Here is a 27,746-nt window from a genome sequence, read left to right as displayed (position 1 = left end):
AAGAGGACTGAGAGGCAAGGCCTGCAGACACGATCATAGTTATTCTTTTGTACGTAATAACAACCAATGCACTCCTTTCCAGGCAGTGGGCGACAACATACCTTCGGGGTGACTCGCTGCATTGTCACCTGATGAGGACACAGTCGACGACACGCAATCGAATATTCTAGCATACTTGGATTCAGGAATCTACTCCTGATGTCTGATTTTCCTGCTTGATGATAAAGAGGTGCTCGGGGAGAGAGATCGTCTTCGTGTGCATGTGTCAGCTGTCACACGTTTCCCCTGCCCGAAATTCAAATGCCCACTCATCAGGCCAGCCCAAAATGTGCCGGTATATACATTTCGCGAAGTTGCTACAGACACTCAGAATATCCAAGTGTCACTTTCCAGAAGGGATCATAGTTAGATTTTGTGGTGACAGCTCGTCTGTGTTATCGTTAATTAAGCAGTTGGAGGGTAGGTTGGTAGGCTGGGTGTCCCGACACACAGCCCCTGGTGCCATTGCTGACTTTCGGCCCCATATTTTGCCTGTAAAATTGTGATTAAATTGGGTCTGATGGCTGTGGTACCAGCATCCATACGGCCAGTCCCGACTCGCATCCCGCCCGCACCGAAGCCAATCGAGAAGAAGATTGAGATAAGGTACTGTGATGTTTTGAACTTTTTCGTTAATCATCTTCCTGCATCGCTCATCTTTTGGAGTAGTCTATGTCAATCACTAGACAATACACAGGAAGGGAATCTCAAGTTCTATGCGTTCTATGCGGGTTTACGGATGGGGTGCTGTCGAATATGCAGGACCTCTCCGAAAGAGATCTTCATCTGCGACGAGGAGTCTCATTTCTACAGCCAATGTCTTGAAAAGTTGGTGTTGAAGAGGTGCAGAGGCAAACAGACAGTGCGCGCTTCCCTCTCCCGTTCGTCAGATTCGACAACGTTCCTTTCGAAGATGCCTCTTTACCGGACTTGTTTGCTTTCGGCGTGACAACACATTTCTTGGACTTTCATTGTTTCTTGGACTTTAATTGGTTCAGTTGTGCTGTACAGGTTCTGGAGTTTGGAACGGGGGATGGTGGACCAGTGATTGCCAGCCTGTCAGGTTCCAGCTTCCAAGGAATGGTGCATGGCTTTGAGATCAATGAGCATGCAGCAGCAATTGCCTCAAAACGTGCAGCAGAGAGTGGGCTGCAGAAGTGCTTCCAGGTGACGGCCTCATCTTTAGGCATGACATTGCAGACACTACAGCCGTCATGCGGTCAGCTTCAACCCCTCATTGTCTTTTCTTTTGGCAATTTTTTTTCTTTTTGGAGCATGCTCCTTGCATTTGAGTCCTTTGCAAAGTAGAAAAAAGCTTCATTGAGAAAGTTTGGCCGTCAAGGTAGTGCAACAGAGCTTATGAGACCAGCAAGCTACTGCACAGCAACTAGTACAGTTTTCTTGACTGTGACATGCGTGTACACAGGTACACAACAGCTGCTTCTTTGCAGCTGCGCGGAAGAGCAATGCCAGCTTTCTTGTAGCGAACCCCCCATACATCCCGGCTCCTGACAACCGCATCATGATGCCTGCCCTGCATGGAGGCCCCGACGGCGCAGGACTCACCAGGGTGAGCCTAAAGATTGCCTGTCAAGGCGAACATTTTCAGGTTTTCTGCGGCGAACACCTCCCATGTCAGCCAATTAGCCAAAATATGCAAGGCCCACAGAGTCTGTGCACTTGCAATCAGCAGCCACCCCTGCAACTCTCAAACATAGGGGTGCAGTCCAAAAAAGCGATACAGTCATCAGGTGTACAGGGGAAAGAGTCATTTGGTCATTCAGCGGCCTTTCAAAGGGACATCCTACGGGGCTCAGGGGAAAAACGGGCACTCAGGCTGGAATCAGGGTAGAGATGTAGACATCAGCAACACTGACAATGATCACCTGCCTGTTACGCGCAGGATCTGATGTCACTGGGTGTGCCAAATTTGATGCTGCTGCTGTCGAGCTACAGCAATCCGGTGGCCACACTGAAGCATGCGCAGGGGCAGGGGTACAGAGCGCTGGACTTCATGGTCACTGCCATGCCCTTTGGCACCTACAGCTCAGAACCCAAGGTACCCTTGGCTTCCTGACTCCTCTACAGTACAAAGTCTGCACTGTAGCATGGAACCCACTGGATCCTAGGCGCCAGCTTGACCTGCTGCATGAAAACACGATGGAAGGGAAAATAGGCAAAGACAGGCCTAGCTTTGTCATATGTCTACCACCAACACTTATAAGACACCAGCTGAATGTTTGGTGGCGCTATCTGTTCCTCTTTCTACAGAGCAGAGACGAAAAGGCATGACATGCCCTGAAAGGCCTTCTTTGTTGGTGAGCTAACATGGGGCAGCTTCCTATTGCTCTGCCCCCTATCGTGCTGTAGCCTGACCTTGCCGAGGCCAGCCACACAGGCCTTACAGCGCCCTCTTCCCGGACCTCTTCCAGTGAGGCTTTGGTGAAAGTTTCAAAAGAGCCAACAATTCTGGTGCCCATATTCAGGTGAGGGAATGGATAGCGCAAATGAAAGCTAGGTCAAAGGCGTTCTTCAATGAGAACTGCTACCTGCTGGCTGGGGTGCTGTTGAGTAAGGCACCACTTGATGCATGGGCATCAGAGCAGCCTGAAGCACATGACCTGACAGATCAGCTGATCAGCGTGCTGACAGCTCTGCGCTGATGTCATGATCTCAATACTCTATTGATACTATATTGAGCGTGCTTTTGAGGGTGCTTCAGCAATATTGCTGCTTAATTTTTGGAGCATTGCTATGCATTTTGAAAGTGGATATGCTCATTTGAATTGATGTCCATGGAAGGTTGTCGGACCCAATTAACATGACGTGCTGATGTGTGCTGATTTCCAAGTAGAGGTGACACAACTTCACTGTAGAATAATTGAGGACTGGGTGAAGATGACAATTGCTCTCAATGCCATTGCTGAATATTGTTGTAGCTCAGTGTATGTAGTCACTACTTAGCATACGGTATGCTAAGTGAGCCTAGGCCTAGTCGGCTCAGCCTGCAGGCTGTACTAGCGGTGTCTAATATGGACAATCTATGGCTTGCAAAGACCACCTAATGTTCCGTCTGCAATTTGATTGGGGTCTAAAGCGACTAAAGGGAGGAATGTAAGCATGAGAGTGCATTCATTCGTCAGCCAGGACATGACAGCCAAATCAGGCAGCCGGAGGAGTCACCGAGCCTTGGCGGTTGTGAAGAAAGTTGCCGTCAGGACGAAGCTGCTTTAGGTTTCATCGCAAATTGCGCCCAACGTCAACGCACTGGTTGTCTTGCGGTTCGCAGCGGCAGCTTGATCGGAACTGTCACATCGTTTGGCTCTGCCGTCTGCGGTTGATCTGCATGAGCGCCTGGCTCGACACCAGGTACACCACAGTGTGGACACGAAATACATAACACCGATGCTACGTATGACATAAGAACACCATCTTGGTGGCCAGCTTGAGCGCTGCAAGCGTTCCTAAGCGACGGGAGAGTCGCACTAGCTAGCTAGGGTTAACGACCTGCAACGTCATGGCCTGTCGTGAGCTGGGTGATAGCCGTGGGGCCTTCGTTGTTCAGCTTCTGATATCTCAATGTCCTTAGGAGTGAAGTATGTTGTGTATCGCCCACAAATTTTCCCAAGATTTTCCTTCAAAAAGAACCTGAGTTGCCAGGCTTTGGGCAGCTTCTGCACAGAAACAGGCGTTGGGTTCTGCTGACATATTAGCAGAACACATCTTGTATAATGTGTTACGCTTATCTGGATCGCCGCGAATCACACTCTGTACAAACCTGGACTCAGATCCCTTGACATCCGATCTAGGATGTGGCTCGAGGGCCTCACCCAGAATAATCAGGCAGCCAGTACGGGGTCTCAGTACGTTTTCATTTGCTCACAGATTGAAATTGCATGGTTGAGGAGGGAGGAACACCTGCGGTCAGGCGATTGCTGTTCACTCGGGCTCCCACTGGCCCCCAGGCTTCAGGCACCACTCCCTTTGATCGGCCGAATGGCCGCTTGGCCTCACAGTCCAGCCTCCCACGCAACCAGGTGCGACACCTAGAGTTGCACTTGCTCTTTTTTTGTGACAGCATGCATTTAAGAGTGGTAGAAGAACGAGAATGGTAGAGAAACACCCTGCAGCGCAGTGTACTTGGATTAACGTTATGGGGCGGGTTCTGCAAGGATGGAATCTATTCTATTGGCAGCACAAGGGGCTATAAACACAAGTCTTTTCAAACGAATGCACTGCTGCGAGGACTTGCTGGCAGCAGCAGCAGATGCATGCATTGGCCACAAGCCCATGCGGCTACCACATGTGTCACATGACAACAGTTTGGCAAGAGCGAATTTCAACACGACAGTGGCCTTTTCGCATGCGTGTACAATCCTCAGTAAGCTTGAAGAAATGCGGCTCGTGCATGTGTCACATGACAGCAGTGTAGCAAGAGCGTAATATAAGTTGACAGGGGTCATTGTGCGCGTGCACTCTTCAGAGAGTTAGAATAAGTGCGGCGTGTGCATGTGTCACATGACAGCAGTGTGGCAAGAAATTTCATGTGACAAGGGGTTTGCGCGCATGTGCAGTCTTCAGAGAGTCTGAAGAAGTACGGGTCGATTGGCGCTCCAAGCATGCTGAAGCCGGTGTCGTCCCTGCCCAAAGCCGAATCAATACCCCCGGCCCCGCGGTCCCCCGGCCCGAGCTCCAACAATTTCAGAAAATCCGACTCCGTCACATCCACTCCCGGAATGGAACAGGTAATGCCACCTGTCTTTCCTTGCTTGCCTTGCGCCTCACTATGCTATTTGCATGCTGACCTTTGCGCGAGGTGGATCTCACTTGTCTTCTCGAATGAAGGCGATTCTTATGTCAGCTCTTCTTATGCAGTGCGGCACATGCATGGGGCTGTGCTTTCAATTGTGAGATCAATTGCAATGCAGAGTTGGAAGCAGCTTTTTCCCAGTTCAAGTTGCAGCTGCTGCATGCAATCGCATAGAACCGCACTTTGTCAGAGTCCACATGAAGTGAGAGGGTCTCTGGCAACAGGAAAGGCGCCACGGACTTGTGTGGTGAAATCACCATATAGTGCCCGTATGAGTAAGAGTGTGTCTTGCACCCACAGCATTGACAGAAGACATGTGTCTTCCATCACTGCATGGGGGTCCACATGATTTGAGAGTGTATCTGGCTTTGGCAGGAGAAGACGGCTGCGGCGCAGGCGCACCTGCTGAAGGTGCGCGAGTTGATGATCCCCGCAGCCGATGAGCCGGACGAGGACGCGACGGAGGCCTTCCTGCTCGCTGCGCAGCGCGGCACCAGCACCAAAGTCAGACGGGTGTGCCCGCATATATGTATCCATGCCCGACTCCGGTGCCTCTAATTCTGCCTCAGCAGCAATGCAAGTGCATGGTTAGGAGCATGTATAGACGTCCCTTTACATTGCCAGGATGTTGGCAACGAGCAGAGCTGCAAGTGCATGGTTGGGCCCTTGTTTGGAAGTCTCAAAGTCCCCTGACATGAGATTCTTACACTGGTGCTAGTCTCAGCTAGATATGAGGCCTCTGGTGGTGTCAATATCCTCCTACTTTGGCAAGGGCACAAAGCAACCAGTGGTCAGCTACCATGCAGATTTGAGCGCCTACAATCTTTCTTGGACCACTTAGAAGATCTGCGACTTTGTGGTTCTGCGCCTGCCACAGATGCTGCAGCACGAGGGGCAGCCACCGGACAGCTGCAACTTCGAGGGGCGGACGGCGCTGATGCTGGCAGCCATGCACGGCCACCGGGACGTTGCTCTCGCGTTGCTGGGTGCCGGCGCGGATCCGAATGCGCGCGACAAGGAGGGCTCCACCGCTCTGCTCAAGGCCGTGCGCAACGGCCACGACTCCATCGTCTCGCTGCTCCGCTCCTGCGGCGCCGAGTGCGTTCCTACACCTCCTAGGGGTGAATAGGAATGTTGTCATAACAAGGTTGTTTAGGGTTAGCGTTCTCAATTACCCCTGTACCTCCTGCCCGTTGCTTGCCACACAGAAAATAGCGTATGTGGCGCCGAGTGCCTTCTGTGCTGTTTGCCCATCATTTGGTGTGTCACAGCAAAGTAAAGTTATGGGCCAAGTCTGCTGGCTTCCGCCGTTTCTTCTTGGTATTGTCTGGACTCAAGATACAGGCATGCATGAAGCAAGATGGATTCGTTCAAGAATTTTTGAGAAGGGATAAGATTGGCGCGAGAGGCCGCGCTGTAGCACCTCAGTGTATACTTTTCTGGAGGCTTGTTGGCATGTCTGTATGGACATTTGTGGCGAGCTTCCTCGTCAGGGACCTAGGAATTCTCAATGCATGCATGCAGTCCATGGGCAACTTGGTAACACTTTGTCGCCCTCGAGGCCGCCCTGCGAGCAAGTGTGCTAACCATGTTGTGAACAATGCTGGCAGGCTGGATCTGCCTTCTACAGAAGCCGCCGCGCACATCTGCACGTGTGTCTTCGAGTGCAACGTGCCGCTGCTGCGGCGCTTCATCAAGGCGGGCATCGCAGTCAACTCCGGCAACTTTGACAAGAGGACTGCGGTCCATGTGGCGGCCGCAGAGGGCAACCTTGCAGCGGTGAGGGCCTTTTGCTGTGCTTCTTTTTAAGAACACGCCCTTTTTTCCTTACCCTTAGAAAACAATTTCATTCAACCATCAAGGTCAGGCGGTCTCAGAGTGGCAGATAAGAGCCTTGACAGGTTCCTTTGTAAGAAGCTTTACCCTGACAAGATCCCTTACACCTAGAGATGAGTACCCGAGTAGAGCAATTACATCCGCTATGGCTCAGTGATAATGTCCTATTGGCATAGCTATGGGAAAGAAAACAGGCCGTCAGGGGGAAGGACAAAATAGGGAATTGGTAAGGGGTAGGCTATACACAGGAGTGCCCTTTCTAGATCTACAACCCCTGATTATTCACAAGGGGTACCAAAGACTAGTCTTTAGTACCCCCTGTTATTCACTGCAAAAGGGTGAATGACGTGTATGAACTTGGGGGTCTGCAGGTGCGGGTGCTGGTGGAGGAGGGCAAGGCGGATCTGGCGGTGGCGGACCGATGGGGGGCCACCCCCCTCGACGAGGCCATGCGCGTCGGCAGCCGAGCCGTCATGGACTACCTGCAGGTAACATTGAATTCGTTTGCATGTTTGTTTGTACGTCTGGCCCGACTCTTTCCACAAGCAATGCATCTACATCGCTCACAGAAAGCCACGCTCCTGCATGTGCCTCTTTCAGCGCTAATATGTTTGCAAATCAGCCCTTTCTGCACATGCCTTTGTCATTACGTAGCTTGCACATCAGCAAAATTCCGCACTTTCTGCACAAATTTGCTTGCAGATCAGCACAGTTGCCTGCATGTGCCTTTCAGCGGGTTATCACCCTTGGTTATTTCACCCGCAGGGACTCAATGCGCCAACTCAGCGCGATGACGACCGTACGATGGAGTTCCTGTACGCGGCCGCCCGCGGCGACACCACCAAACTCCGACATGTGAGTGCGCATGCATCTAACAGAAATTTAAGGCGACATTTTGTTGTTTACAGACGTACCCATCAGTGCTTATGTCCGCCCGCTTGGTAGTCGCTCTTGCCCTTTTGTGTCTTTCCCTGGCGCTCAGCTTTTGCGAGCGTCCTGGGTGACACTGTGTGCCCCCTTCGATGAGCCTCCAAGATTCTGCCACACCAAGTCCTCTGTTGTTCAGGCCGTGAGCAGGGAGTAACATTGCACAAACAGAGCTAAACGTTGAGATGCCCACTTTTTCAAGAGGCAAAGTATTTGTAAAGGGAAGCAAGTTGGAGGCATGCAGATGGCGCAACACAAATAAATTTCTGCTCGAGCCTATTCAATTGATGGGCAACTTGTCTGACGATGGGCGGAGTGCATGCGCGCAGATGGTGCAGTACGGCTTCGATGTGAACAAAGGAGACTATGACAACCGCACGGCGCTGATGCTGGCTGTGGTTGGAGGCCATGCAGCGGCTGTCAACACTCTGCTGGGCGCAGGCGCAGACGCCAATGTGCAGGTTCGTACAAACACGCACAAAGCTAGAGAGCGAGGCAGTGAATTTCCTTAAATCACTTTGAAATGCCGGATCTATCTTTGGGTATGTTGAGAAATTTGGCAGCCTCTTTATGTACACTGCCAGGGGTAGAATATTAAATTTGTGGGTTGAAGGAAGAAGCGAGGAAGGAAGCTTAATTTGTCCTATTGATTCATCCATAAGGAGCACCGGATTTTCACCAAAGGTTTGCGACACTTATGTATACTGTGCACACTCTAAAGGCACTGAGATTGTGGCATGTGCAGGACAACCTTGGGCATAATGCACTGCTGGAGGCGACCAAGCGCGGCCATGACTCACTCATCCGCCTGCTCATTGACAATGACGCCAAGTGAGTGCTCGACCCCCCTGCATCCCCCGCTGTCCCTTTGTTCAGGGAGTAGAAATCAATTTGCGTTGGATGGAGTGAAGACCAAAATGCTTGCATACTACTGTGCCCTGCATGGCTGGATGTCCGCGCTCTTCAACAGAACTGCGCCCTCTGTTTCATTCATGCGGGCATGAGTCCCTTGAGAGTGCTCTAGTCCTTTGGCCAGGCGGGTTCTGAGCCCGCCACAAGATACACACACTGATCCATCTTTACATGCAACATGGCTCTCTCTTGACCTGGACCCGTTATTCTCCTCATGTGCCATGCCAGGCTCGGGTCACACAAGATCTGCAAGCGTGTGTGTTGCCCATCTACAAAAAGACCTCATGCAACCTTGGTGAAGCCTGTCACGTGATTTCCTTGCAAGAGACTCGGCCCATAAATCTCACCGCGTGATTTCCTGTGCCAGGCTGGCATTCGCCCTCTTTGGCGCTCAGTTCTTTTGAACATGAAGAGGAACTTCAAACTTGAATTCAAAAATTCGTGTGTGTACAGGCTGGGCTTTGACGAGATCCGCAGCGCATCGGAGCTGTGCACGGCGGCGGCGCAGGGCAATGCGGACCTGATCAGGCGCTACATAAAGGCCGGCATCAACGTAAACGCGGCCGACTACGACAAACGCACCGCCCTCCACATCGCCGCCGCCGAGGGCAATCTCGATGTGGTGCGCGCTTCTGGTTTCATAAGTTTCTATGGGTAGTTAAGAGCTACAAACTCGTTCTAGAGTTCGCCCCACTCAATGACCATCAGCGCTGAGGGCGCCTCAATGTGGTGAGCGCCCTTGGTTTTATAAGATTCTGGGGATAAATAGGTCTAAAACCCGTTCCTTTGTTTGCCCCACTCGATGGCCATCAGCACAAGCATGCGTGTCCACACATGTGCTGCCCTGTGAGAGCGTGTGAGAGAGAGAGAGAGGGGGGGGGGAGACCCGGCTGCCGTGGGCACTCGTGGGCGCGCATGTGGCGTTCTGTGAGACTGTGTGAAGGAGAGAATAGTGAGAGGGAGAGGGGGGCATAATGTGGGAGGGTGTAAAGAGGGCAGATTTTGTGGTAGGGGTGATCTGTGCTGAGGGCTGTGAGAGTGTGAGAGGGAAATTTCCTTTTAAACGCACCTTCTTCTACCTCCATTCTTCCCTCCTCATGCTCCGTAGACTTCTGGGTCCAGACTTCTGGGTGCACATTCTAGACAGCTTTTCACCTCTCCAGGACAGCAGGATCTGTTTTTTGGCCTTTAAGCGAACGAGAGAGGCCAGGGCTCCTTTTCGCTTGGCTTCTTTCTGCCGCCTTCTGCGCCACACCGTCCCTCGGCAGAGGGGTCCAGGTGGGAGGGCGCCGGGGGGTCTCGGGGGGTCCATGCAGCTGCTGAGTGACATCTGCCGGCGTCGGCACAGGTGCGCGTGCTCCTGGAGGAAGGCTCGGCAGATTTTGACGTGCGCGACGTTTATAGCATGGACCCCTTGGATGAGGCGATGAGGCACCGCCGGGAGGAAGTTGCCGAGTACCTGCGCACCAACGGCGCCCTCATCGGCGGCCACAATCCTCTTTAGCGCCCCCTGCAACAAAAGGGTTTCCTGAGGGCGACTATAATCCCCTTCTAGCGACCCTTGCGACAAGGGTTTTCCAGGGTCCGAACGAAGACGCTTTAGGAGACCCCTGAGATCTTCAGATTGCCAGCGTGACGGCTGATTTTATTTTGTGGCGTGCATTCGCATTTTGGGCTGTGAAGGCATTGATTCAGGCCACATCTTTGATTGCGGCGCGCCTGCCTGAGAGCATTTCCTTGACTACTGAACAACGTTTGAGGACTGATGCACCAAAGCAAACCAGAGGCAGAGATGGATTCTGCACCTGCATGGATTTCATAATTTGGCCCTTTCCCTTGCGAGCATGATAGAGTGAGCTGCAGGAGGTTTTGCTCCCTCTGTGGGCTGTTTTCAACGGCGCATTTTTGGGTGAGCCTCATTGTCGCTGCAAGGTTTTCTTGCGAGCGCAAAGAGGACTTCATTTTGCTTTCCCAGCTGGAGACAGTCTGCCTGAACCTGAAAGCAGCAACTGAGAGAGTGCCCGTCGTGTTCCTTATCCCTGCTGCTGCTTTCCTGCATGCCTCTGTCAGGCTTCTGGATTCTACTAACTTTTGGGGTTTATGCAATGCAACACCCTGCTTAAGACAGAGCAGAAGAATGCCAAGAAACACAACAGTTTTTCAAATGCCGAATTGTCATTTTGTCAAAGACTGACGCGAGAGTGACTGTAAATTGGACCATGCCTCATTCCTGCTCTTGGCTCAGTGCCAGAAATGCATGTGAGCATGTGCCGGTCATCATCGCGGCTGCATCAAGACCTGCTGCCAAATCCCTGCAAAGCAAATGGCGCTCTCCTGTATTTACTTGCAGAATTCATGGGATTCATCCATGCATGTCTTGCATATTGCTCTTTGCCATGTTCCTGCCTGTTCCTGTATGTCGGATTGTGCGTGTGCACATTGCTGGTTTCAAATTTAAATTTTGAACTTTGACAATTCAAGCTTGAACCTGATTTTTCAAGTTGAACGGCGCCTGATCAGGCAGTGCGCTGCGCTCCCTGTCCCCGCAGGTGAAGGTTCTGATGGAGGACGGCAACTCGGATCTGGGCGCGCGCGACCGATGGTCTCTGGATCCGCTGGACGAAGCCATGCGCGAGCGCCGCGAGCCCGTCGTCAAATACCTGCAGGACAACGGCGCCCTCGTCGGCGGCATGTGATCGACGCCACGTCAGCGCCACATCAGCGCTGCATCAGTGCAACGTTGTTAGCGGTGCTGGGCAGCGCGGGTGTTCTTCTGATGGATGATGACATCAGCGCCACATCATCAGCACCGCGTTATCAGCGGTGTTGGGAGCCGTTGACACTTCCCTGCGATCTGACCACGTGCATCATGTCAGCGCCATGAGGCGTATAAGCTTGTCAGCGGTGCTAGGCACTGCAGGCGTCCCCTTCAATTGATAAGTCACCACCACATCGGCGCCACATCAGCGGCACTGCAGCTGAGCGTCGCAGGGGGATCCCTCCGCAAGGGAGTCAATCGCACGACAATCAAAGGAATGGTGCCAAAGAAAGTAAGGTGACGAAGCAGAGCTGCCAGGTTCAGCTGCTAATCCAGCAGCGGTCTCTAATCTGAGATGTGGGCTGCAGCTGCAACGAGTGCCGGATCCAGGGCCGCACCACTTTTTATTCCTGAGGAACAGTGGTTGGTGTGTGCATGGAAGAGGTGCAATGTTGGCTTGAGTACATTGCTCAGGCGCCAGCAGGGCACCTCTTCTGCACACAGCTCACAGTGTGTCCTGCACTTGTGGGCCCATTTCTAAGTGCGTTTTAGCAGGCACCAGGTTGAGTATCTGGCTCCTCAGTCTGTGTGATACAAGTCAAGGTAGGAACGTTTTTCCCACAGTAGGGATATCCTGGTACACCCAGAGTATCGAAGACGAAAATAGAGTGCAAAGACTGCATGAGGACTTATTGTGGACTACTTGCGTGGAAGACAAAATGTCACTAATGTCGCCCTCGCTGTACATATGTTTTGGGTCTGCATTCATGAGAAGCTGGGTCAAATAATTGGGGACACATATACTTCATTATTTATTAGTTGTCTTGTGATCACCAGTTGAGGTTTTCAAAAGTTGTCTGGGCACAAGTTGTTTGGGCAGCTCTCGTTGATACCCTTGGACATGCCGTGTGTGTGACCAGCATGCATATAATGAAAGTTCGCCTTTTACTAATCAGACTTCCCAACTTTTTTGTTCCAATGTCACTGAAGGCAGCAGAGACTGTCGGAGGCTCAAATGCAATATAGATCTTTTCAGTCCTGAAGATAAGATCTTTGTGCTAGTTGACAGCATTAATTATGTGCGGCTGCCTAGGACAATGCCTGATGCTGTCACATACAACGGTTGTATGGCGTATTTCTTACGATTCTGGTGGGTAGGCACTGCCTGCCAGTGTGTAAGAATGATTAGTCTGCCCAACCTAGAGGAGCACCTGAGAAAGGTGGGACAGTCGTGTTATGGCCTGCAGGCCCTGCCCAAATGTAAATCGGCTGCAAAAAAGGGATTTGGGAGCAAGACCGGTTTCACGATTAGATGAAGATTAGAGACTAAAGAATCTTCAAGCAAGTGCCTACGTGCGGACCACCCTATTTGACTTTGCTCCAAGCACATGCCACGTGGCAACTGTGCAATCATGTGCACCCCTTCTGCATGCATCGCATAGTGTGTGCAAAAACGGTTCCGATGTCGATATAAAAGAAAAACTAGGTCGTGAAGACTGCTGTAATGACACATAAATTCAGTGCTTGCAGCTATTCCTCAATTGGAAAGCTGGTGGCAGCAGCTTCCCGCAAGATAGGAAGCTGCTGATGGCCATGAGGAAGCTGCTGCCCGAGTGGAATTGGGTCCAGCTCCAAAGACAACATTCCTGAGATCCATCGTGTTTGCCAACGTAAAATTATTGGCCAGCAGGGGTTTGCGATGATTTGTTGTGACCGCTAGTCGCACATGACGCTTCCCAAGCGCCTAGTCCTGAGAATGTGAGGACAAGAAAGGGTGGCCCATTGCAAGGGACAGGCGCTCTTTGCACATATAATTGAAGCACCTTCACTTACTGTTTACAGGATCAGGCATAAAATCACAAATGTACGGGGACATTTCGCTCTTGCCTGCTGAAATTCTCGCTTTCATCGTCTCTACTGCCCAGCGAAGCATCGCCGATGTGATCGTTTGGCGGTTGATTTCACGATCATTCAGGAAGTCATGCATGCAGGTCGGGTTTGTGAAGGTTTTTGGTGCGCCAGTAGTGATGTCAGCATTCTGTCGTGAACTGCTCTCAGGTTTGTTCAATGCAAGTGTAGGTCCTTGAACAGGAGACAGAGGCGCTTTTTTGCAATGCACCTGCTTTTCTCCACTTCAACAAAAGTAAACACGAGACAATAGGACCTGTCCCTCTGGGTTCCTCCATTTTGAAGGTCTGCTCCTCGAGCATCGATATGTGCCATCAACCCAAGCAAGGCTATCCCTGTCTCGATTGTTTTGGTATTGACGGCAGTCTTTTGTACGTCAGGCGATAATGCGGATGTGTCCCTTGCTGCGGAGAATAGAGTGGCAGCCGGTTGGGGATGACCTCACGAGGCCTGTTGCCCCCAGCATGTGTGCTCTGATGGTCTCCTGCTGCCCACACCTCACACATCTCAGCCTCTTGCATTGTAAGATTCCGCGATCGGCTCTTATTTTCCTTGGCCAGCTACCCTCCTTGCAGGTCTGTCGTCAAGAGAGCCCCCTGAAATGCTGCATGTGTTCCTTTAGAAACGAGACTTGCTTTTAGGGCAGTGGGAATGTGGATCTTGCTATGGTGAGCATTCCTGTTGGTGTCTCCTGGGAACTGAAATTTGTCAGCGCAGGTACTCAGCCTTCAGCACTCAAGTCTGATTGATGTGGATCGTGTGCCATGGGAAGGTTTCCCGCAGCTGCGCTGCTTGGACCTGAGCTGGTTCGGAGGGCTCCTCTCAAGCCATCTCAAGTCGCTTGGGTGCGGGCGATTTGGGACCTATCCACTGGCGTGGAACTTTGAAGGATGGGTGCATGCTTTTTCTTTTGCGCTGTATCAATCTGGGGATGACATACAAAATCTGAGCCTGCTGTAGGAATTTCAACCAGAAATAATTCACACGACTGCTTGGGTATTGTATAGGCCCCAGCTGCTGTCGCTATCTGTACATGGCTGCGAGTTTGTGGAGGAAAGCCTGTGCAAGCACCTGTGCAGCTGCGTTGCCCTGGACATCTGCGGCACTGGCATAAATAATGAAGGGCTCCATACTTTGGCAGAGGTGAGTTCCATGATCACCACAGATATTCTTTGTGAGGCCCTGATGATCATCAAGATAGTCCAGATAACCGCAGCTGCCAAACAAGGGATGTGCACACAAGGTTCTTGACTGTATTGCAGCTGTTCCATCATTAGCTGATGTCTAGGCGCTTGGGAATTGCTGACGAATTTCATAGGCCCCTAAACAGTGCGTGCGCGCAGGATGCTCCGCACTTGAGACACCTATTGGTGTCACCCTTTTTTGCCAACCTGTGGATGGACCCTGTCTGGACGGAGGGAATGCTGGAAGAGCTGCGAAGGAAAAGGCCCGAACTTTACGTTGCGCAGTCGACGTCACCTCTCAAGACTTCAACCTATGAAAGCCTGGGTACTGGAGGTATTGTGCATGCCAGCTACTGTGGGTACTTCAGGATTCGACCATCAAGCACCTGACTAAATTTGTCATGAACAATGCAAAAGCCCAAGGACGGCAGCAGTCGGAATCTCAGTGATGGATGACGTTTTCTACCCCTGCCACACCTGCCACAACTTCAACTTAGTGTCTTTGAGTGCATCTCAGCATTTCCCCAAGAAATACATTTAGGCTTCATCCTCGCTAGGGCTGATTACGAGACAGTGTCCCAACTGAGACCTTAATTGCAACAATGCTGCCAATTGGTACACAAAGCTTTTTACACCAAATTCTAGCTGTCACGACTGTAATCACAAGCGACCAGCTTCCTACATGCAGGTCAAGAACAGATCTGGCAGGAAAGCTGGCATCCAAAGTGTAGCCTCCATCTTGTTCATGCGAGATCTGCTTCATGCTAGTCCAATGCGCAAAAATAGTACACGATGTCATTCAAGCAATGCACCATCACCCGTTACATGAGCTTCGCGTCTGCCACATGCTTTTTGCACTGCGGGCAGAAGTGGTGTGTGTCCATGCCAACATGACATAGCAGTCCCAGGCCCAGAGTCATCAATCCCCACATTCCATACGCCCATCCCCTTGTCTTTCTGCACCACAATAAACTCATACTTAGTCCGAATTACCTGCAGACAATATGAATTCAGTCCGAACTACCTGCAGAGAATGTAATTGATCATTGCAGGTACAGCTAGATCACAACAAAATTTGTTCCAAGGGACAACTGAGGGCATGCATGACACCACAGCAACACCACATTGCCACAGAGCCTTTCGAGATGATCACTGCAGCAGTGGCATCTCTGGGCCACGTACATGACATGGCTCATGCCCCTGAAGCCACAGGCACCGCAGTGGATGGGGATGGGCTCGTGGCCTATGGTTGCTCCAAGGAAGGCGGGGCCGTCCTGAGTTGGCGGGCAGTAGAGCGGTGCATTCGCAGACATGGGCCCCACGCTCATGCCTTGCGCCACTGGGGCTGGCTGGCCCTGAAGATCCTGGTAGCCGGGCTGGTTGTAGTAAAACTGCGGGGTGGGGCCTGCAGATGTGCCCACCTCGTTGGGCTTGTGGACTCCATCGAAGCCTGCATGGATGCAATGGATGAGTTGGGATGGTCCAGATATAGCACAAGATGGCGTAAATGAGTTCTGCTTTGCATAGATACTGTCAGAGCGCATCTTTCTGAGAGCAGCAATTCCATAGTATGGTGAATCAGGAACCTTGGAGTCTTGGACAGGGCCAGACAACCTCACCCCTTAGCTTCACGTCCTCGGGATAGCCGGCAGGTATGCTGGCTGGCAGTTCCCCGCTGTTTGGTGGGAGAGGCATGACCAGCACGCCGTTGGGATGTGTAACGGGCAAGTTTTCCTTTGGACCGTCGATGATCGCCGTGGAATTCGCCATTGCCGATGGCTGGCGATCTGCTGACGAAAAAATATATTGCGTAAAAAACTTACAGATAGATGAAAAGTTCAGAGACAAGGCTCCAATTGACACTTTTCGCGCCAGGTAACAACAAGAAGACAATAACCTTCCTTCTGTATATACCTTCAGACACGACGCTGACAACTCAACCCTTCCAAATGAGCCTCTCGAGTTCTATATCTTGACTTATGAGTGCGTTTCAAAGGGAGGAAGGTTGGAGGAAACACCTGGAAGCTGGTGAGAGCAAGTCCAGGAGTTGCTTGCAACGGCGTTCCTTCTCTTAGAGCTTCCTACCAGCTACTCGAGACGAATGATTTCTTGCCAAAATTGAATCGAGTGTTACAAGAGGTAAAGAATTGTGGGGACCTAGCAACAAGCCGGTAGCTTGGTACACGGAAACTTCCGCACTGGCAGAAGTGCATGCAGGTGCCCCTGACGCAAATCGAAAAGTAAGGATCTCGTACAAGCCAAATTTGGATCGCCCCAGCCCATCTGCTGAGTCAGAAAAAGATTGGAGCTGCTCCAAAAACGTGAGCAAAGGTTGCATTTGAGAAAACGTCTTATTCTCACTGCAGTGTATGTCTGCACTGCGCAGCTTAGTGAGGCAGGGGGGGTTTCTCTTCAGGGCACAGCAAAACAAACAGGAGCATCTGAGGGCAAGAACTCTTGTAGCGTTCTCCACGATGGCGCAGAAACGTACGTTCTGAATACGAAAGTGGATGCTGCGCATGTTGCTTGTGCTTTTAATGGTTTTTCCGGCATGTTCCCTTCTTAGAGCTCATCTGCATAATCTGCAGGATCCAAGATCACTGTCGAGAACCCTGTCGTGGATCTTGATGGCGACGAAATGACAAGGTAAACATGATATTTTGCTGTGTAACAATAGCGAATCGCAGTCATTCGCAAAGATTTCGCTGTAAGCCTCTTGGTCAACCATCACTGCAAAACCCACCAACCTGACGCCTTTGTTCGATGCAGGGTGATATGGGATGAGATTAAGAAGAAGGTGAGCGACCTTCGTGTGTATGTACCGGCACATCACGTGTTCCGAAGGTTAGAGCGCAAAATCCTGTCTCCTCACTGCAAGCTAAAATGTTGTCCCTTCGCAGCTCATCCTGCCATACCTTGACCTGAAGATCGAGTACTACGACCTGGGCCTTCCAAACCGCGACGCCACTGATGACAAGGTCACCGTCGAGGCAGCAGAGGCCATCAAGGTGATCTTTCTACACTTCTCAGCCGCATCTGTATCTAGAGATAGAACATTGCAGACATGTAGGCAAAGGGATTTTCAGAGATGAGGGAGTGCAAGTGAACATTATGCAAGTAGTCACAATAAGTCCCAGTGGCCACAGGTGTCAACTCAACCTAGAAGAGAGTCTCATGCTTTGGATGCTAGAAGCCTGCCTTGCATTGTCATGACTCCTTGAGCTGCACATGCATGCATGCTCAAATTTCAGGTGTTGACTTGCGTGCATGCATGCATGCACGCAGAGGGTGGGTGTGGGCATCAAGTGCGCGACCATCACGCCTGATGAGGCGCGCGTGAAGGAGTTCAGCCTGAAGAAAATGTGGCTCAGCCCCAATGGGACCATCCGGAACATCCTCAACGGCACTGTCTTCCGCGAGCCTATTGTGGTCAGCAACATCCCCCGCGTCGTGCCCGGCTGGAAGAAGGCCATCGTGGTGGGCAGGTGAGGCGCATGCATTTCTGTCACCCACAACCGCAGAAGTCAAGGGCGCCCTGGTGGCTCCCTGCTGCCATGCGCTTCGCTGTGGATAATTTAATTCTACAGGGTTATCTCCATATTCGCGACTGCATGCAACAGCGCCAAACCAGCTCGCAGGGAGACATGCAGGAGAAGGCTTGCCTGCATTGATTACATTTTTTTTGGGCTGAGAGTGTCTCATGGCTGCACCACTGTAGCATTCTGCTGCAGGATGAACACGCGATCTTGCATTGAAACATGGGACAACAATCAGTTCAAGTGCACCACTCTAGCATTCTGCTGCAACATGAGCACACAATCTCTGCATTTCAGCATGAGAAAGCATGAGAAAACATTCAATGAGCAACATGCCTGGCCTGATGGGTGTCATGTGCGCGCAGGCACGCCTTTGGAGACCAGTACCGGGCCACGGACTTGGTGATTCCTGGGCCGGGCAAGATGGAGCTGGTGTTCACCCCAGAGGGGGGTGGCCCCCCGGAGCGCCACACGGTGCACGACTTCGACGGCGCCGGCGTTGTCATGGGCATGTACAATACCGAGGCCTCCATCCGCGGATTTGCCAAGGCCTGCTTCGAATACGCGCTGGACAGGCAATGGTGAGGGACTGCTGCCAATGATCACAACCGCATGGTTCACTTTTTGAACATTTGTAAATAGCCTATGATCCCCAGCAACACTTGTTTGGCATCACTTGCAGCGGACAAGTTGCGTTCATTCTCATGTGCTTGTACAGTGTAGGAACTCAACTGGCTTTCATGCACTGGAAGTATTTAAATTGTATTCACATGCTTGCTCTGTTGCCTGCAGACTTTGACACTGCTGTTCCCTGCAGCTCAAAGCACGCATGAAATTCTTGAATGCATGCGCGCAGGCCGCTGTACATGTCGACGAAGAACACGATCCTGAAGCGCTACGACGGACGCTTCCTGCAGATTTTCCAGGAGGTCTACGAGACGCAGGGCTATAAGGAGAAATACGAAAAGCTGGGCATCTGGTATGAGCACCGCCTCATCGACGACATGGTGGCCCAGGTTCGCAGCCGCTGCCCCCCTCCTTAGCTGTCATGATATCATTACTAATCAGGATCATGTGATCGTTTGCTCGTGTGCAGCACTCGTGATAGCCTGACCTAGCATGCCTCCGCTTGGTCTATAATCCTCTGCTCAGAGCTCATGGCCCGGGCGCGCCGCTGCCTCCTGCCCTCACCCCGCTATTTGAAATCTTTCCTTGGAAGGGTGAGGTGGAATTTCTTAGATAGGGGTAAATGTGATACCAAGCTTGCATGCACCAATTGATTTGACCGTTGGCCTCCGTTTGGTCTCCTTGCACCAGATCTTAAGCTGATAGCTTAGGATGTGGGTTGCCTGCATCTATCCAGAAACTCGGTTTCCAGAGCATGCACAGTCGAGAGGAGAAGCAAGGGATGCAGAAGTACGCAGAATGGAGTAAGGCTGGTCCAAACTGTTGTCCTTGGTGGCCTGATGTGTGACACCATGTACAAGTCCTGACAGGATCTCCTGCCTCGGGCCACTATCAGGTTGTCGCTCTGTCATGACATGCACAAAGGATGATTACATGTGTATTTATATCTCATGCATGTCTCATGCGCGCAGGCGATCAAGTCAGAGGGCGGCTTTGTGTGGGCGTGCAAGAACTACGACGGGGATGTGCAGTCGGACATTGTGGCGCAGGGCTTCGGCTCGCTTGGCCTCATGACCAGTGTGCTGTTGACCCCTGACGGCAGGGTGCTCGAATCCGAAGCCGCCCACGGTATGTTTCTGTGCCAGGCCTCCTCCATGCAACTGCTGGATGGGACCTGGCAATCAACACAGGGTGCATGCATGATGAGTCTCCATGCATCTGCTGCATGGGAGGTGTTTTCCTGTAGAAAGGGGACATGCATGACAGGATGCACAGTTTGGTAAGTGAAACTAGATTGCAGGCTTGATGAGAGTGTTTTGTTCGCTCATGGCGACATGCATGGGACCAGCTGTCAAAGACTGCTTGCATGCATGCCGGTCGGCAGCAGAAGTCCACGACTGCATGCAACCTGTCCTGAGAATACTCGTAATTGGCTTGTGTACCAGCTGACTTTTTTAGCTGCTCCCATGCATGTAAGGGCCCTGGTACACACAATGGCCACGAGAGTAGCATGACCATTCAGAATTTTCTAGGATTCTGAACAATGAAGTTGCCGTTCTCCATTGTGTTGAGGGGCATGTGCTGCTTGTTTCAGGCACGGTGACGCGCCACTGGCGGCAGTACCAGAAGGGCCAGCCGACCTCCACAAACCCAGTGGCATCCATCTTTGCGTGGACTCGCGGCCTGCAGCACCGCGCCAAGCTCGATGACAACCCAGAGCTGGCTGCATTCGTGCACCAGCTGGAGGCTGCTGTCATCGAGACCATCGAGGTATGCTCATATGACTCCCTCAGTAAACGCTATGGGGTAAGATGATGTTTAGTGGTATACTCTGTTCCTGCCAGAGGCAAGGTGCGTCTGCAGTCAAGCTGCAGTTACTGTATGATGTGTGCTCCAAACAAACAGCCAATCACACAATCTCATCAGTAAGATTTAAATCTGCATGGGCGGGCATTTACTGTACTATGCATGCCTGCCATATGATGCTAGCATGGACAATAACTCAGAGCTGACTGCATTCCTGCGCCGGACAATAGCTGCTGTAATTAAAACCATCGAGGTGGCGATTTGTGGACACTTTCTGTTCTTTGTGGGTGCATTGCGGTAAAGCTATAGAATGCAGACATGGAAAGATATATTGAGCGCCAGAGTAGGGAGAAATCGCTGCCTTGCAAGTCTCACAAAGTGCAGCGCACCTCTCGGCCATGGGGCACTCTTGAGCAAATTGTGTACATGCAGTCAAATGGCGGATAAGTGAAGAATGTTTGCATTTTGATGCCAGCAGCCTGCTGGCAGCAGGCATGGCAGGAGATGGATAGTTCTGAATGGCCCAGGGGTGCTCTGGATTTTGCAGCAGGGGCCATGCATGCTGACAGGGCTCACGTGGTTATTTGCAGGCGGGAAAGTACACCAAGGATCTGGCCATCTGTGTGGAGGGCACCACAAAGGCATGCATCCTCCCCTGAACTGGAATTCCCTTTGGCTGATATATCCTGCATCTCCGCTGCATGCTGCTGCAAATACTTTTACTTCCTTTTTTTCGCACTGCCGTGCATGACTTTATCATGCCTATAGAGTTGGTGCAAGATCAATTATCTTGATTGACAAATGCTGTTGTGGCATTGCAGGTGACACCTGACCAGTACCTGAACACCACAGATTTCATGGACGCCATTGTGGCCACTCTGGAGGCAAAGCTGGCTCAGCAGCCCAAGCTGTGAAGTCTCTGGGTGACTGATCACAGCTCAGACAGCATGGCTGCCGTAACAAAAGAAGACTTTCAAATTTAGGAGTGGGAACAGTTTTCAAGCTTTTGAGGCACCATCTCACCGCGTCCAAACATTAGGAACCCAGAAATGAAATGATATCAGCTTACTCTGCTCGCTGTGTTCAGACTGGAGACATCTCTCTGCAACAGAGGCTTCAATTGCAGTGCCTTAGTAGGTGGTGCATAGTGACATCAACACATATATATAAATCTTATCTCTACCCAGCAGGGCTGCTTTATCTGCCGAAGCTGCAGGCAAGGGTGCACTTTTAAGGCAGGTGCGGTGTCTAAGAAGAAAGGCGGAAAGGGATGCCTTACGGTTACACTGCAGCGCGTCACAATGCGTGCAAGACCATAATGTTACAAGTTCTATCCACTTACAAAGGCGGTGCTCTCCAGAGAGCCACATTGCTTTCTCTTCTAGATTCTCAGGAGATCTAGATCTCCTGAGTGCTTTGTCAAGCATCAGCTTCAAGCACAGCTCCGACCCCTTGGATGCGCCTGACAAATTTAGTATAAGATCAACTCATCAGTTTGATAGAAACATCGTTGTATCCTGGCTCAGAAGTCCTTGATTGACCATTCGATACACTTCAGATTGACTAGGAGATACTCATGCGTTCCCACAATCAGAGCTGCTCCTAGTTTGTGCTACTTGCTTTACACCATTCTAGGATCCTAGACCCAACACTGGCACAGATGGGACAACGCCTGCTTCCTGCAATTTAACTAACTGTGACAAGCAAACTCCAGCCATCAATGTGTGATCGGCGCTTGCTCTGAATGTGATGCAACACGGCCCATTCCTACATCTCGCCATGGAGAACATTCGGTCTTAAGCACACCTGCTCGGTCATAGGGTGCAATAGCTGGCGTATGCGCCCCCACCTTACCCCAGACCCAAGCTGCTGTGCTCTGAGCACAGGCGCTTTCCAAGCGCACCCTCTAAGAGAAATACCAAGAAACCTTTCCTTGCACCTTCAGCGCCACCCTAGAGGCCTCCGCTTTACTGTTAGGTCTCAGGGGAGAGCCACGAGCCATTCCAACGAACACACTAGTAGCGCTTCAAAACACCCACGTGCAGGCTTTGTGTCCGAGCTGCTGCCTCTGCACGGCGCACTACGGTTGCAAGCATGCGGGCCCAGAAACTCCACAGCTAAGCTCTAGGAGAAAGGCCCGCGGCCGTCACTGGGAGCCTATTTCCAGGGTCTCTTTTCGCGCCTGCGCTGCGAGTTAAAATTTGTGGCGCTGCACCGAGACAGCTGCGTCTGCGCCTTCTTTGCCGCCGCTGCAGCGCTTTCCAACGCCTCGCTCACTGCGAGCTCAAATGCGTGGCACTCAGCTGTGAGGGCACATAAGAGCCCGCGGCCTGTCACCGGGAAAGCTGCTTTCGCGCCTTCATCCCTGCACCTGCCGATATTGCACTGCGCGCTGAAGTGCATGTCCCTAATCATCGGGTGCTAAGCCGTCACCGCCACAGCTCTTTCCGCGCCTTTTTCGCGGCGCGCTGCAGCGCTTTGCACTGCGAGTTAAAGTGCGTGGCGCGATTGTCTGGGACCAGCAGTCCCTGCGGCCGCGCGGCGTTCTCTGCCACCAGCATCGCAAACTCGGCCTGCAGCAGCGCCGCAGCCGTGTCGGCCGGGAATTTGCGCGCAAACAGCGGGCAGCCGCGGCCCAGCATCGCCCTCTCTCCCCTGCGCCAGCCATGCCCTTGGGTTAATTTCAATGGCATTTACTTATTTCTGAGCTGCTAGTAACTGTGACGAATACTGCTTTATGTGTATGGGATGTAGTATGTGGTTATGATGGTGTGTTTAGAATCCGCTCACCCCATACCCATTTGTACAGTGGTGGGTGGCACTGCCTTATGTCAAAGTGAGGCACAGGTGATGAACATAAAGGCCAGGGAGCCTGGATGGGCCTTCAGGCCCATCCTGAGAAGGCCGCTGACAGTTGATTGGCTCACATCCAGCCTGCAAAAATGACTATGCCACGGAGAAGACTGCAACATGCAGCACGACCTGTCTCTTAGTAGGGCGGCTGTCCGCAGCCAGATTCAGAAGTATCGCATGCCCAAAAATTTGAGCGGCAAGTCTGTCCAGCTTATTCCATCCTGTGCAGTAAGCATCAGGTATGGTCACTTTGGATCGAGCTGCCAGCAGCGCACCTGTAGACCGGCGGAGAGCCGCACTGCTGCCCGGCGGCGAGCCCCGCGGCAGTAATAAAGCCGTCGGCGGCCCAGCCGAGCGCGGCCGACACGTTGCAGGCCTTATCCCCCCGCTCCTCGCGCATGCCGTCCAGCGAGGCGTGTGAGACGGCCTCGGGCTTGAACGCGCGCGGGTGCAGCCGGTCCTCCCCCTCCGTGCACGGGTCGCACCACTCTGTGTGCGTCAGTCCCCCCTTGCAATCCGTCTCCTGCAGTCATGTAAGGCAGCTGTGTTAGGCAGAGTTTCAAGTCCTCTTCTGTTCTGACATGCCCAGTACTCTGAGTCAAGAGGCGGGGCGCATGCAGTGCCCAATTTGCGCAATTGGCCAGCGCGTGTAAGTGTATATTACTGTGCCGGCATCTTGCTGTTAATATCAGGAATGCATGCTCCTTGTGCAAAGTACACCGTGCCAAGCAGACCTTTGGCAATCACATTGTGCAAAGCATACTCCCTCTCAAGGCCTGTCTGATGCAAATTCAGACACCCCTCTATGTAAGCATAGAGCACAATCACAGCACAATCGCGTCATAACTTTGCTGCAACTCTCCTATGTATAACACTCCAGATCGCTTGCCTGGGGAAAGGCGAAGATTTGAATGCCAAACAGTAAAATAGTGCTGCTAGTTGCATACCTCATCCAGGCCCTGAGTGGCCAGCACGGTGGCAAAGTAGTGCTCATCACTGAAGCAGCTGCGCCAAGCTCCCCTGTCATCGTCCCATGCATTCGTGCAGTGCTGCTCAAACACCTGCAGCCAATAAGATCAGGTCGAGTCTGTGCCAGTAATGCCTTTCACGGCACAAGCAATGAATCAGACATCGACGCTGCTTGAGCAAGCTGAGACATGCAGCAGTGCGCCTGAGCTTTTTCAAAGCATCATGTATCAGATATAATGTACCCGCAGGCTAAGGGTCACCTTCAACGCGCGTACTGAAATATATTACGATTTCAATGAATCTTTGGGATGTCCAGGGCACAAGATATGTGTCAGCTGCTGCTCATGGTGTGCAACAATGTCAGAAATTGAGGAGGCCTGGAGCCACACCTTTGCAACCTTCTGATCATTGGCAATGACCGCCGCATGCTTCCTCACAACCCCAAACCTGTCAGCACACATTGCAATGCAGATTACAGCCATGCAATTCCACACCTCCTAAGTCTCCCAGCATCAAGCCATCAGGGGCATGCACACGTGAAAAAAAAGGACACAACGATGCACATTGCTAGTGGTGCCATGCTCCGCAGACAAGAGTTAGACACCGATCATTAATGTCTGAGATTACTGCTACGCACCATTGGAAGCTCTTCCTCCAGTGCTGCTCCTCCAGATCTGGCGCCATGCGAAACGTATACCTGCAACCCATCTCAACAACTCAAATCCCAGCATTTCCCATTCCACCCCGCACGCCTGCATGCAATTTTCTGCCGCCTTCCACTGACACACTCCAACGCAAGACATTACGGTACTCATGAAGCGCTTGCCATGCTGGTTTACCACAACTTAAGCAAGCACTGCAACAATACATGACTCTTACATGGTCACACCTGAAAGGCCATGCCATCCGATAAGGTACTGAATGAACTAAAACTATGTGCATGCAGTCCTCTTGATACATACCGCACTGTTTGGCACCCCCAGGTCATCCAGGGTTCAGGGGTGAGCAATGTTTAATCAAGGAGGGGCAAGGGGGGCTTGCCGGTAGTTGTCGCGGTAGAAGTTGGGGTCTGAGTCGCAGGCGTTAATGCGGCTCCTGCGCTCGTACATCAGCTGCTGATACACGACGGCCGGCGGATACAGCGGCGCGCACGACTCCGACAGCATTATGAACCGCTGGTTCAGCCGGTCCTTCAGCGCCTCCCTGCGCCAGGGGACCAAAGCCGGTGAGACCTGGCAGCCTATCATCATGCCAAACCTTCAGCCACTTTGCAGGGTCAGAATACTCGAAGCATTCAAGAAATTTTGCACTCGCACTGCCGAAGCGCTGTGCCATTCACAGGACTCAATCAGCATGCATGCAGGCAAGGGACAAGTGTCCCCTCAAACAAGTTTCTGCAGGAAGATCTCATCGCTTGACCTCTGCAACTACGCGACCGTTTGTCTGGTCAACCATCACGCCTGCTTAGCAGCTGCCAACGCATTATCAAGGCCACCGCAGCGCAGCGCAAAAGTGCTGGGGCAAGAGGGAACTGCTTGGAAGACAAGAGCCGCACCTGAGCAGAACGCGGGATGCGTTGGCGAGGGACCACTCACCCCAGCCAGTGGGGATGCTGCCGGGGATCTCACGGCCGTGGAATATGGACGGTGGCCCCGACAGCGTCTTGTTGGGCGGCAGGTGCACGTATACCGAGAACAGGTGCTGCCTATCCACCACCTCCCTCAGCCCTGCACACGCGCCGTCCATCCAATCACCACCAAAATAATGAAATTGAATGACGACAATCGCTCACACGCTCTTCTCTCTAAGAAGGGCAATTTGTGGAGGCTCTGCAGGAGAGACTGCTGACGTTGTGCCGCAAGTCGCACTTGTGAGCCTAAAGCCATAGCTCATTGTTTCACGCTGTTCACGCCCCAAGAGGCAAGGTGCGCCTGCGCACAAGCTGCAGAAGAATACCTGCCTCTTGTCGGACTTGCCGCATCCAAGCAAAGTGCAATCACCCGTGGGCGTGCGCAATCCTCGGTGCGTCATGCAGATCATAGTCATACTTAATGAGTATTGAGCTGCAGTGCTCCAAAAGGAAGATCCGGCTGTCGATACCAGGCCAGCAAAGCTTGCACGCGCATCCTAGGGGCTGCTAGGCCTTCAAGAGGCCTTTGAGAGGCGCACCCTCCCAAGCTGCGAACCTCTGAGCACGTTGCAAAGGAAGTTTCGGGTGACAAGGGAGGACGCGCACCTGGGGCCTGGGGGAAGGGCCCGCAGGAGCGTAGCAGCGCCCCGAGGGCGGCGGCGCGGGCGGCCGGATCGCCGGCGCGGCAGACAGCTGCGGCGGCGCAGTCGGCGGGCAGCAGGCCTCCCGCCTGCTGGAACCACATCGCCCACATCGCCGAGTGGGCAAACCCCTTGGTCGCCAGAAACAGCATCGCCACCTTCGGCACCCCCATCAACCCCCCGCATGTCTCCTCTGCGCCCCCTGCAGCCTGAAAGCAACACACCAGAGCACATGTCACTTGCGGACATCACTGGCAGTGATTGAACGGTTCAATTCGAACCTGATCACGTGAGTGCACTCAGCTGGCACAACTTGGCAACTTGTTGGAAGAGAGTTGCCTGCATTATTCTCGACTCGAGTCCTAAATTATTAACAATTAAGCATGCATGCATGGCCATAAGCATAGAATCGATTCTTTCCGCCCTGAAGCAAACAGCAGAACATTATCTGCGCATATCAAAGTGCTGCAGGAAGCGAGCTCGCACCGAGAAGGACTGGCTGCCTCCGAAGGAGCAGACGGGGCCATCGGTCCAGGTCTGATTGAGCAGCAGGGGCGAGGCGTGGGCGCTGCAAAGGCTCTGCGCGAAGGCGGCGGTCATGTTGGTGTGCATGAGGCTGGCGGGAACGCCCTGCGCCAGCAGGCTCAGGGTAAAGAATGCTGCTAAACACCAAAAATGGAACCCTGTGATAGTCATCCCTATGCGTACATGCACTGCAACAGATTATCAGCAGCGGATGTGGCATGCATTGTGCAGTGTAACACAGCAAGTGAAAAGGGATCTTGGGAAGAGCAAGAGACCTGCGCCAGGAGGCTGCGGTGCGGCCGGTGCCTCCGCAGACCGTGGAAGCTGCTCGTGCCCAGCAGGCACAGCGAGCCCAGCAGTGCGACCGCCACCATCGCTGCCAGCCGCGGCCGGCTCCTCCAAAACCTCCAGCTCTGCTTCAGCGCAAATGTCAACTTTGCAACCAGCAGCCGTCCGTAATGTAGGAGAGGAGATAGGGCTCCTCCAAAACCTCCGGCTCTGATATACAAGTCCATTATGTCATGAGCGCAACTCCACTGGCTAGGGAATGAGATGGGCTTGTGCTCTGGACCCGCTTGGAAGTGTTGGGCCCGCGCTCAACAACCGAAATTACCTGTCAATATGCAATGTGAGGCAGCCTTCTCTCACCACTCTGGCACTCACACTGCCTTTTGTGCATACAACACAGTTCCCGTTTGGAAACCTGGACTACTGTATGCATGTAGACAGCATGGGTATATGCCTTGCAGCAGGCCATCGGCAGGCACGGCGGGTGCAGCACCTGC

General features: G+C 52.4%; 5 protein-coding genes across 5 annotated transcripts; 3 read left to right on the top strand and 2 right to left on the bottom strand.

Moving 5' to 3' along the window:
• Window positions 1–559: 559 nt before the first annotated feature.
• On the top strand, window positions 560–2,702 carry COCSUDRAFT_57885 (hypothetical protein; the record flags this gene model as incomplete). Its single annotated transcript, XM_005644645.1, has 5 exons — window positions 560–568; window positions 1,051–1,206; window positions 1,466–1,609; window positions 1,943–2,098; window positions 2,526–2,702. The coding sequence occupies 5 exons, from the start codon at window positions 560–562 to the stop codon at window positions 2,700–2,702; spliced, it is 642 nt and encodes a 213-aa protein (XP_005644702.1).
• An 8,145-nt stretch (window positions 2,703–10,847) lies between these two features.
• COCSUDRAFT_57883 (hypothetical protein) lies at window positions 10,848–11,220 on the top strand (the record flags this gene model as incomplete). Its single annotated transcript, XM_005644644.1, has 2 exons — window positions 10,848–10,860; window positions 11,045–11,220. 2 exons carry the CDS (start codon window positions 10,848–10,850, stop codon window positions 11,218–11,220), a joined length of 189 nt encoding a protein of 62 aa, XP_005644701.1.
• Window positions 11,221–14,989: 3,769 nt separating this feature from the next.
• Window positions 14,990–16,358, bottom strand: COCSUDRAFT_34055 (hypothetical protein). The gene is made up of 3 exons (XM_005644643.1): window positions 15,994–16,358; window positions 15,557–15,824; window positions 14,990–15,331 (listed from the first exon to the last, which is right to left on the bottom strand). The coding sequence occupies exons 1-3, from the start codon at window positions 16,142–16,144 to the stop codon at window positions 15,196–15,198; spliced, it is 555 nt and encodes a 184-aa protein (XP_005644700.1). The 5' UTR covers window positions 16,145–16,358; the 3' UTR covers window positions 14,990–15,195.
• Window positions 16,359–16,848: 490 nt separating this feature from the next.
• On the top strand, window positions 16,849–21,257 carry COCSUDRAFT_57881 (isocitrate dehydrogenase 1, soluble; the record flags this gene model as incomplete). The annotated part of the gene is made up of 10 exons (XM_005644642.1): window positions 16,849–16,861; window positions 16,963–17,020; window positions 17,144–17,171; window positions 17,275–17,382; window positions 17,660–17,859; window positions 18,276–18,491; window positions 18,767–18,926; window positions 19,509–19,665; window positions 20,132–20,307; window positions 21,165–21,257. 10 exons carry the CDS (start codon window positions 16,849–16,851, stop codon window positions 21,255–21,257), a joined length of 1,209 nt encoding a protein of 402 aa, XP_005644699.1.
• Window positions 21,258–22,500: 1,243 nt separating this feature from the next.
• Window positions 22,501–27,335, bottom strand: COCSUDRAFT_44111 (hypothetical protein; the record flags this gene model as incomplete). Its single annotated transcript, XM_005644641.1, has 11 exons — window positions 22,501–22,714; window positions 22,777–22,998; window positions 23,472–23,719; window positions 24,144–24,257; window positions 24,555–24,612; window positions 24,803–24,862; window positions 25,273–25,368; window positions 25,721–25,892; window positions 26,402–26,645; window positions 26,923–27,066; window positions 27,237–27,335. 11 exons carry the CDS (start codon window positions 27,333–27,335, stop codon window positions 22,501–22,503), a joined length of 1,671 nt encoding a protein of 556 aa, XP_005644698.1.
• Between the last annotated feature and the right edge of the window lie 411 nt (window positions 27,336–27,746).

This window comes from Coccomyxa subellipsoidea (assembly GCF_000258705.1).
Source record: "Coccomyxa subellipsoidea C-169, whole genome shotgun sequence".
In the NCBI taxonomy this organism is placed as follows: Eukaryota; Viridiplantae; Chlorophyta; class Trebouxiophyceae; family Coccomyxaceae; genus Coccomyxa; species Coccomyxa subellipsoidea.
This window is presented reverse-complemented; position numbering and strand designations above follow the sequence as displayed.

Excerpts from the sequence above, each read along its gene's own strand:
- COCSUDRAFT_34055 (XM_005644643.1), bottom strand. The coding sequence starts at position 16,144 with ATGGCGAATTCCACGGCGATCATCGACGGTCCAAAGGAAAACTTGCCC. Across the intron at positions 15,825-15,993 it reads CGAGGACGTGAAGCTAAGGG|GCTTCGATGGAGTCCACAAG; the intron begins GTGAGGTTGTCT and ends GCATCCATGCAG. Across the intron at positions 15,332-15,556 it reads AGGGGCATGAGCCATGTCAT|AAAGACAAGGGGATGGGCGT; the intron begins GTACGTGGCCCA and ends ATTGTGGTGCAG.